Source organism: Hyperolius riggenbachi, chromosome 8, assembly GCF_040937935.1.
Source record: "Hyperolius riggenbachi isolate aHypRig1 chromosome 8, aHypRig1.pri, whole genome shotgun sequence".
In the NCBI taxonomy this organism is placed as follows: Eukaryota; Metazoa; Chordata; class Amphibia; order Anura; family Hyperoliidae; genus Hyperolius; species Hyperolius riggenbachi.
The window spans coordinates 68961076-68971751 of NC_090653.1; the positions used below are offsets into that span (position 1 = coordinate 68961076).

A 10676-nucleotide genomic window follows, 5' to 3' on the forward strand; every position below is an offset into this window, starting at 1 on the left:
TGATAAGAAATTCCAACTATAAAACACTTCCCTAGCAGAAAATGGCTTCTGAGAGCAGGAAAGAGATAAAAAGGGAAAATAGTTCATAGATTTTAGCTCTAGCATACTTCAATGAATGTGTCCTTGAGCAAAAACAATAAAACAGTTACAACTTAAAAAGTAGATTTAAACATTAAAAAAACTGGGGAATATCCTAAAAAATCATTTTTAGGAGCAGGAATATTGATACAATTGTTTATTTCATTAGTTTATTTTCACTTCGGGTGTCCTTTAAGATGCCGAAGACTGAAATGCAATCGTGTGCCAAGTGGTAGCGTTCAGCAACGCACTGTTAGTTCTGCATCGATCGAAGTGCGTACGTCGCATTGCATCACATCGTGGGTTCTGTGGCCATGTCTCAATGAGATTAATGGCCGCTAGAACGGGGGAACAGCAGGAGAGAGTCCCGTGATGCCCTAGTGTGAAAGGATCCTTTATATGAAACTTGTATTCCTACGGCATTTTTGTTGCAACAGACAGTATAATTATATCTTTATGGTACGCTCACATCGGCACATCAGCAGTGTGGCGGGACCCCCTGGATACGTGCAGCATGCAGTGAATTAGCGGGCAACATGTGCATTTACAGTGGCAGTGAAGCTTACTTTTAGCGAACCGCATGCTTCACTTTTTAGTGAACCGTATGCTTCGCTGTGTGCATCACATCACACTACTAACGCACGATGTGACTTTTTGGCAAACTTGCGTTGTGGTCTTATCGAAGCACAATGTGCATAGTGTGAAAGGAGCCTAATAGTGGGCTGTGATGTGTAGATACAAATTTACATCTTCAATACATAAACAGACAATTCATGCTCCCATGGTTGTATACTATCCCAAAACCTATCTTCCTGTATGAAAAATATTGGACAGCTTTATCATATAGGCCCCCAGTGGCATAGCAATAGGGGTTGCAGAAGTTGCAACTGCAGGGGGGCCCTTGGGCCAAAGTGGCCCCACCGGGCCCTCCCTCAATGGCAGTATTAGATTTTTATTGGTCCTGTGCTGGTAAAGATCACTTCTATAGATGCTTTGAATAGTAGTAAACATTAATAAACTGTTCCCCATCCCCTTCTTGCACCCCTATAACTGTGATTGACCTTGGAAAGTTTTGGTGCGCCGTATCAATTGTTATATATAGAGTGCTTGGGGGAGGCCCAATTTGAGGCCGTTTTCACACTACAAACTGGCGGTAGCATTGCGGCACCACACCGCCAGAAACAGGCCTTCAGGGAACACCGCTGGCCACCAGCTGAGCAGGAAGTGACGTGCGCTTGTGATCACTTCCTGCATCAGGTATGCAAAAGTGCACTGAAGTGTATTGTAAAAATACGCTTCTGCGCATGCGCGCCGCGACATCAACTTTTTCAAAAACCCTGCATCGCTATAGACTAACATGACTTCCAGGCCGATGCAGGTCGCCGCATGTTAAGGTAGCATACCTCCCAACTGTCCCTCTTTTGGAGTGACAGTCCCTCTGTCCCAATTTCCTACTCATTCCTCTGGAGCCCTGTCCCTATTTCCTACTCATTTGTCCCTCTTTCAGGACTTTGTCCCTCTTTCTATGTAAATATATATATTTATCTACCAAAAAATGTGTTTGATTAATGACTCTAAACTTTATTCCCATCCTTTAAATTGATATATTACTAATATAAAAATGTTAATATGAAGGAAAATGAACCAGGATCGAAAGGACCAGTGTGGTTTGAATTATAAAACAACATATTTTGCTTATAAAATCTTCCTGACTAGGGGTGCGGCGGGGGCGTGACCAGGGGTGCGGCAGGGGTGTGGCTTAAATGACCCTCTTTCTCATATCAGAAAGTTGGGAGGTTTGAGGTAGTTCTACGCTAGATTAGAAACTTCCGGTGCAGCGTACCATAACGTGGGAAGTATGAACTTCCCCATAGGGATTCATCAATAAAGAAAGTAAATCAATGGTGCAGCACCAACTCCATGCAGTTAGGGTTTAGTAGATCAAAGCGATAGGCATACAAGCATTGGGGGTACAGACACCGGCCTCTGTACCCCCAATGCTTGTATGCCTATCGCTTTGATCTAATAAACCCTAACTGCATGGAGTTGGTGCTGCGCCTTTGATCTACTTTCTTTATTGATGAATTCTCTGCGAAAGCACATCCAGGTTGGGAAGATTAAAAAGCTAATCTGCTGACTCTTGTGTCTGATGCTGACCTCTACTTCTACCAATATCCCATAGGGATTCATTAGGCTGCAGTAGCACTGCGGCAATTTGGCACCACGCCAGTGTGAAAGGGCCCTGAAACTTGCACTGGGGCCCATAGCTCTTTACCTACACCTTTGTAGGCGCCATTCACAGTGGGGCATTGCAGTGCAGCTTTATGGAGACATCGTAGTGCAGCAATAGTAAGTCTATGTGACGTTCAGAGTGCATCCGGTTCGATGTGATCCAATGGACTGCAGTACAGTATTATCACATAATGTATGCATTCATTGCTGTGAAACATACTTGTCATTGACTGTATGCATCACCAGGGCTGGATTTACCATAAGGCACTGTAGGCACGTGCCTACAGGCGCCTGATGATGGAAAGGTGGCTCACTCCCCTCCCCAAGTGCCTTCCTCCTTCACTAGGCAGAGCACCCTGCTCTTGGCATTCCACTGATGACATCTCCCTTCAGTCAGGGGCACCACTAGCTACTTAATACTGAGGGTACTTCTGGCTGCCTAATACTAAGAAACACCTGTAGCTATCCATGATGGGTAATGGAAAAGTGACAGCTAAGCCAGCCAGCACACTTGTGGTGCAGACCGGCGGGGGTTTGTAGGTTCATGGAGGGCGGAGTCTAGAGTGCCAGGACATCTGTGCCTATAGGCTCCTGTGATGTAAATCCGGGCCTATGCATCACTGTCTGCAAGACAACAGTCGCATAGTGTGTGGTGCAACTTTTTCATTCTGTTATATTGTATTCCTGTTGTTACAGGGAACTCACAGCAGCTCCCACTGTAAACGTACTGTAGCAGTATGGTTTGCAGTTTGTTTAGTTCTAGAAGCCATCCCTTGGGTTTCTTTCAGCATTGACAGCGGCATTCTCTATCTACCCACAGGTGAGGCCCCCAGAAGCTACTGAAAAATTAAGCGTTGGCTAATGTATTTTGATGATACTGGATGCACACAAATAATTGCGTTGATGTTTGCTGCTTTTCTTAATATGTTGTAAGGTTACCTTAGGACCATAGCTGTATATTCCTTTCCAACTTCAGAGACCTGGGAATTTATGAGATGTCTTGTGATCAGCTCAGCGGGTTGCCATCCTGCTTCTCTTCTCTTAGATGTTTGCTTCCAGGTTTTGTTTAACTCTTTTACTGCATTTGTCCTCAGGCAGTCCTCAGAAGCCAAAGAAAATGGCTATAAGGAGGAATTAGTTCAAACAGCAAAATGGTTTACAAGGTCATACATATCACCATAAAGTAAGATACATTGCAGATGACCAACATCACCAACATCCTGCTCTTAACCTCTTCCTGTACCTGCTATAGGCTCGCCTCCTGTAAGGCCTGAGCGACATAATGGAGCAAGGGCCTCTTGGGACTTTGTGGCCACACAAAATACAGGTTGTGACATTGCTTGAGTAATTGCATAGGTTCTTATGCACTTGGTTTTCTGTGGTACTGCTCTTTCCCTCCTTTCTTTCAGGGGCCGGCTGGTGATATCTGAAGCTGTCAGGTATCTGGGCAAAGAGCACCTGGAGATATTCCTGATTGGCAGCTGTCAGAAGGAGTGGGGTTTTCGGCAGCCAATGAACTTTGAGCTCCTGTCACAGATCAGTGTGGGATGTCATTCTCTCCTCAGTGTCTGTCAGGACAAGCTGCGATCCAGACCTGCTGTCAGCTCTCCTGCAGAATTCTCCTTTGAGTCTTTTAGCTTCTTTTATTTAATTTACTTCTTAAGCTATTTATTGCTTTTACAGTTACCCTCCATCCCACCTATTTATTATTTATTGGGAGGATTTTAATTTAATTTTTTCCTTATGGATGAAACTTTATCAAGGCTGGCCGCCGTTGCCAGATCTGAGGGGGGCGAAGAGCTTTTGAAAAGGATCCTGGACGCAATTGCCCCCGCACAATCAATCTCCTCTGCTGTTCCGGCTACTCCTATGGACATTTCTGTCTCCTCACAGCAGCCCCTGCCATCATCTACCCCGACCAACCTGTTGCAGGCTCTGTCTGCGGTGGAGCGGCCGCACAAGCCGTCAAAAGGTCGCTCCAGGAAGGATCTGTACGCCCAGGACCTCCTTTCTGCTGCCGGAGCGGGCGCTGGATACCCGGAGGCGCCGCCGGCGAAAAGAGCAAAGAAACCCAGGCGGCCCTATTCTCCCGATGTCCGGGGAGCTAGTTCCAAGAACACTGCGCCCACAGGAAGTGGACGCAGTAGTAAGGGCGGAAGTGGGCGCAGTCAGGTGACCAGCGGGCGCCATCTTGCCGCGAATCTGAGGTCTGTTTGCGCTCCAGCGCCCTCCTCCTCCCCCTCTTCCCGGATGTCCGCTTCTGCTTCTTCTTCTGGCCCTGCACCGAGCCCTCAGCAGCACATTCCGCCTTCCTTCCCACCGGCATCATCTGCGGGCACGCCTGTCATCATCTCTTCGGCTCCTCCAACATGGTCACCACCAGTTCTTTCCCCTCCTGCGGATGGTTCCAGCACTTCCTCTGGCACATCTCCACCACCCTGCACATCTGCCAGCATGACAAATCCGGAGAACCTGGCACAGCTGCACACTCTTGGAGGCCTCATTGGGAGCGCTGTAGGGGCTGCCTGTCAATCAGGGGCCCCCCCTTCCACATCCAGACAGGATCAGGTTTATCCCACAGTAGCTGAGGCCAGATCTGCTGGCTCAGGGAACCAGGACGGACGTCTTCCTGCTACCACAGGGGAGGCTGTCGCTGGCCACAGGGATCCCAGCTCTTCTGATGAGGAGTCGTCTCCTACTAGACATGGTGAGAACAGGGGTGAAAGCAGGGAGGGTTTGTCTAATAGGTTAAATGTTGTAGTCGATTGTTTAAAACAGGTAATTGAGAGATTGCCTGTCCCTAACGTTGTTCCGATTCATTCTGCTTCACCTGCTGCTGTCTGGGTTCCACCAGGCAATCAAATGGTTAACCCTGCTCCCTTGCCTTTAAATTTTCCTTCATCATTGGAGATGGGTAACACTGCCCCTCCTGTTCTTAGATCTGGAGTTTCAGAGCTGCTGTACAAGGAGGCTTTACCCTGTGTTTCTTCTCCACTGGGTTATCATTTACCTCTTGCGGTGAAGGAAAAGATCTGGCGGGGCGAGCATGTGGATCTGCTTTCTTTACTTCCTTTTAGTAAGGATTATCTGTCAAAAGATAAGAAGGAAGAAGAAGACAGGCGTAGGCCTGTAACGAGGTCTTTCAATAACTGGCTTCAAGCATTTTTAATTCTCGCCAGTGTTATAGTTGAAAAGCAGCCGGAGCTTGCGGCAGGTTTATTTCAGCACATGGATACTGTTTTCGAGGCCCAACGGCAGTACGGAGGGATGGCGTGGTTTACTTATGATGATGCCTATCGTCAGAAGATGTCCATCTATCCCTCTCTGCGTTGGGGCTCGAAGGATGTCAGCCTCTGGGTCAGCATTCTGTTACCACAGCGTGCGCAATCTCCTAGGTCTAACACGCAAAGCGGGAATGCTAGCAATGTAACATTTAAGAAAGGCTATTGTCATGCCTTTAACGAGTCACAGTGCAAGTTTGCGGCGAACTGCCGATACAAGCACGAGTGTGTCAATTGCGGCGGCCTTCACCCGGCGGCGCGTTGCTATAAGAAAGTAGCAGCTGCTGTGCAGGGCTCCACTAAGGAGTCCTTTCTGCGGAGCGCGGACTCCAGTGAAGCTCATAGAGCTAATTCCGTGGCTCGAGCGCTTCCCAAATCGGGAGATCAGCAAATTTCTGCTTAATGGCTTTGCGAACGGTTTTTATATTCCCTCATTTTCAGGATCTGGCTGTTCATGGGTTGAGAACCTTAAATCGGTTAAACATTTGTCAGTTGTGGTCCAATCTAAAATTGACAAGGAGATTGCAGCAGGCAGGGTAGCTGGTCCGTTTTCCTCGCCACCGTTTACGGATTTTAGATTGTCACCCTTGGGAATTGTACCAAAGAAAGAGCCAGGCGAATGGCGTCTAATCCATCATTTATCTTTTCCCAGGGGTGACTCTCTAAATGATTCCATTGAAACGCATTTGCGATCTGTTTCTTATTTATCCTTCGATCAGGCTGTATCGGTAATCCGTGGCTTCGGTAAAGGTGCTTTGCTAGCCAAGACAGATATTAAGTCGGCGTTTCGTCTGCTGCCGATTTGGCCGGGAGGTTTCAATTCCCTCGGTTTTCAATTTAATGGTCTTTTTTATTTCGATATGTGCCTCCCCATGGGCTGTACCCTGTCCTGTTTTTATTTTGAAGTTTTTGCAACTTTCCTAGAGTGGGTGGTTCAGCAAGTGTGTCGTTCTGGTACGGCGTTACACTATCTCGATGATTTCCTATTCGTCGGGTCCCCCAGTTCTGATGAAGCACTTAACTTATTTTTAACTTTTAATGACATAGCAGAGAAATTTGGAGTTCCGGTTGCGGAAGAGAAATCGGTTTTACCGACCACGGAACTGGTTTTTCTTGGAATTACCATAGATACGGTTTTAATGGAATATCGTTTACCCCCTGAAAAAATTTTGGTTTTAAAGTCATTGCTGAACCACCTCTTAGGCAAGTCAAAAGCGACAGTCAAGGAGCTGCAAGAACTCCTGGGCCGTCTAGCTTTCGCGAGTCGCATTATGCCCATGGGGAGAGTATTCTCGCGGCGCACGGCGCGATTGCTATCGGGTTTAAAGAATCCTTCATGGCACGTTCGCTTGACCAGAGACGTGAAGGAAGACCTGCTCGTGTGGCATAGCTTCCTGATCAATTATAATGGAAGGTCAATGTGGCAGGAGGAGTTTATAAAAGACGATCAGATGGATTTATTTACCGATGCAGCCGGATCGATCGGGTATGGTGCTTATTGGAAGGGCCACTGGAGTGCTGAACAGTGGCCAGTGTCATGGATTGAGAAAGGATTTGTTAAGAACATCGTTCTTTTGGAGCTTTTTCCTGTACTGGTGGCATTGTCGATTTGGGGTAGATCATTTGCAAACAAGCGGATTCTGCTCCAATCGGACAATAAGGGAGTGGTCTATGCAGTTAACTGCCTTACATCTAAATCCCTTCCTGTGTTGCATATTCTTAGACAATTAGTCCTGCTCTGTCTTAACTTTAACGTGTGGTTGAAAGCTGTACATTTACCCGGTAAGTCTAATCTGATAGCCGATGCTTTATCTCGGCAGCAGCTCCCCACATTCAAGGTGTTGGCGCCATCGGCGGACGAAGAAGGAACGCCTTGCCCGGCGCACTTATGGACCTTGATTGGGACTTAATAACAGCTTCTGTTCGTAAATCACTGTCTGCAAAAACATGGGCTGATTATTCAGCTGCATGGCAGGATTGGTGCAGTTACGTTGGGCTGTTTCAAAAGTCGCCTTTCGCTGATGAAGTAGAATTGGTGTTGTCTTATGTTTGTTCCAAAGTGTCTTTGGGGGCCTCAATCCCATCGTTACAGCGTAAGCTTTGTGGTATCTCCTTTTTCAGGAAGCTTCATCAATCGCCCTCGTGCACAGACTACTGTCTAGTGAGGCAGATGATGAAGGGTTTCCGTTCGGGTCTTTCGGTGCCGGATGGTAGGCGTCCGATTTCTTTTGAGCTTTTAGGCGACTTGTTGCTTATTCTTCCTTTGATCTGCTCTTCTGAATATGAAGTCCGTCTCTTTCGAGCGGCTTTTTCTTTAGCCTTTTTCGGAGCTCTGCGCATCTCAGAATTGGTTGCAAAAGCCAAATCTGAGCATTCCGGTCTTCGCCCCCAGGATGTATCGTGGTCAAGTACGGCGGTTCAAATTTTCATCAAAAAGTCCAAAACGGATAGGGCCGGTCGGGGGGCTTGGCTTACACTTTTTAAATTAGACGGTTCCTCGTCGTGCCCAGTACGCTTGGTCAGCGAATTTTCCAGTATCCGTTCGTCGTCTCCTTCGTTTCTTTCCCATGCCGACGGTTCGGCTCTTTCAATTTTTCAGTTTCGAGCTATATTAGGCAAATGTATGAATACGCTGGGATTGCAGGCTTTTAAATTTTCAAGCCACTCATTCCGAATTGGGGCAGCCACAGAAGCTGCGAGACTAGGATTGTCGGAATCTATAATTAAAAAGATAGGCAGATGGGAGTCCCATAGGTATAGGTTGTATGTTCGCCCTTCTTTGGTTGTATAAATAACTTGTTTTCTTTCCTAGGTCTGAAGCAGGTGGTGTGGATTATCGGCCACTCTTTTATCTTTTGGGCAAGACGAAGGGCTAAGGAGAGGCCTTATACGGACAACCTGGACTTAGACACTGACTCTTTCCAGATATACTGGAAAGGTTGTAGGGGTATGAGGTGGGAAGCTCTGTTGCCCAAACTAGTTTGCCTTGTAGACGAATGGCCGGTTCCTGACATCTTAATAATCCATTTAGGGGGAAACGACCTGGGAAAAGTCAAAACTTTAAACCTTCTGGCTAGGATGCGTCGGGATTTTCTGCAGATTCGCGCTATTTTTCCGAACACGGTTTTGGTTTTCTCCGAAATTGTCCCTCGCTTGGTATGGTACGTCTCACCCAACAAGCGTTTTTTCGAAAAAATTAGGAAGCGGGTGAATTGGGCCATGTGTAAATTTCTCTCTTCGGTCGGAGGTTTTTCCTACAGACACATTGACTTGGAGGGGGGGGTCCGGGGTTTGTATAGGAAGGACTTAGTCCACTTGTCCCCAATTGGTGTTGACATTTTTAATATGGAGCTTCAGAATATGGTTGAGAAGGCCGTGGGCTGGGGTGCCAGGCTATAGCCTGGCTGGTGGCGGTAAAAGTTGCCCACGGTGGTGGGCGGGCTAAGTACTTTAGAAGTTGTTCGACTATGATGTGTGTTTGGATATGATTAACTTTGGATTATTTATGTTTTTTACAGTTTTAATAAAGTTAAGGTTGAATTAATATTTAAAGTATTTTATTGAATAAAAGTATCGAACAACTTTAATTTGAAAACCGCAATAAACAACGCCTTACGGCCAATTTTTATCCACTAAGTTGGTGTGTTTAGTTTTATATTAATATTTATTTTGGGTATGTGCCTCTTAAGTCCCATGTAAGGCCTGAGCGACATAATGGAGCAAGGGCCTCTTGGGACTTTGTGGCCACACAAAATACAGGTTGTGACATTGCTTGAGTAATTGCATAGGTTCTTATGCACTTGGTTTTCTGTGGTACTGCTCTTTCCCTCCTTTCTTTCAGGGGCCGGCTGGTGATATCTGAAGCTGTCAGGTATCTGGGCAAAGAGCACCTGGAGATATTCCTGATTGGCAGCTGTCAGAAGGAGTGGGGTTTTCGGCAGCCAATGAACTTTGAGCTCCTGTCACAGATCAGTGTGGGATGTCATTCTCTCCTCAGTGTCTGTCAGGACAAGCTGCGATCCCCCTCCCACCCTCCCTCTTCTTGGACTTTCTGGACTGTCGTAGGCAATTGCCTTTATTGGCGGTAAAAGTTGCCCACGGTGGTGGGCGGGCTAAGTACTTTAGAAGTTGTTCGACTATGATGTGTGTTTGGATATGATTAACTTTGGATTATTTATGTTTTTTACAGTTTTAATAAAGTTAAGGTTGAATTAATATTTAAAGTATTTTATTGAATAAAAGTATCGAACAACTTTAATTTGAAAACCGCAATAAACAACGCCTTACGGCCAATTTTTATCCACTAAGTTGGTGTGTTTAGTTTTATATTAATATTTATTTTGGGTATGTGCCTCTTAAGTCCCAAGACACTGTCTTCACTGTTAATTTGAATCAGGTAATGTTTCTATATCTTGTCACTTTTTTCCATGCTTGACATGGCCTTCTGTACCACCAGCATTCAGGTATTTAAGGGTGGCCAAGTCAGTGGAAATTCCATATTCGTGTGTTTTTCCTCTTCCTGTCTGTGGTTGGCTGTGGGTCTTTTTTGGTTAAACGCAGGCTACCATGATAACAGGACTTCCTGTCTCCACTGAAAACAAAGTAAGAACTCTATAGACACTCCTTGGCCTTGTGGGGTGCCTGGTAATTAGCAGAAGTGGTTCATGGTGCTATCCACTCACCCCAAATTCAGAGCAATCAAATAAGCACCCCTACCCTGACTGTGTATTGGGGTCTCCTGACACCTCTTACACACTGACCCAATGTGTAAAATAGCTGGCATCAACATTGGTTTTTAGCACTGGTAGCAATTTAGTATCTGTAACTTGCTAAAAGTATTCAGGGTTCTCCTCTGGGATCTACTTCTCGATTAGTTGCTTTCATTGCAGCCTGACTCATCGATACCATAGGCTGGGATGGATTTTTGGAAAGGCCACAAAGGCCAGCGCCTTGGGTGGTTGCAGCCCACGGTTGTGGCTGGACACGGAAGAGAGACTGTTACATATGGAAGAGGAAGCTGCAAATGGAATAGAGAAGATGCCAGTTGGGGGAAAACACATGGAAGAGGGAAGCTGCTGTTCATGT

At 46.3% G+C, this 10676-nt stretch overlaps 1 protein-coding gene across 2 annotated transcripts; it reads left to right on the top strand.

Moving 5' to 3' along the window:
- Positions 1-3577: 3577 nt before the first annotated feature.
- On the top strand, positions 3578-9806 carry LOC137528891 (uncharacterized). Of its 2 annotated transcripts, none has more exons than XM_068250620.1 (2): positions 3578-5017; positions 7412-9806. In XM_068250620.1, the coding sequence occupies exons 1-2, from the start codon at positions 4054-4056 to the stop codon at positions 8380-8382; spliced, it is 1935 nt and encodes a 644-aa protein (XP_068106721.1). In that variant the 5' UTR covers positions 3578-4053; the 3' UTR covers positions 8383-9806. The 2 variants fall into 2 exon arrangements, with proteins under 2 accessions (XP_068106721.1, XP_068106722.1); XM_068250621.1 differs by having other exon boundaries at positions 8404-9806.
- Positions 9807-10676: the final 870 nt, after the last annotated feature.

What these genes read in the sequence shown, in the direction of transcription:
- LOC137528891 (XM_068250620.1), top strand. Translation starts at nt 4,054, where the DNA reads ATGGATGAAACTTTATCAAGGCTGGCCGCCGTTGCCAGATCTGAGGGG. An exon ending in GTCGTCTCCTACTAGACATG is followed by an intron (nt 5,018 to 7,411) that starts GTGAGAACAGGG and finishes TTATCTCGGCAG; the next exon opens with CAGCTCCCCACATTCAAGGT.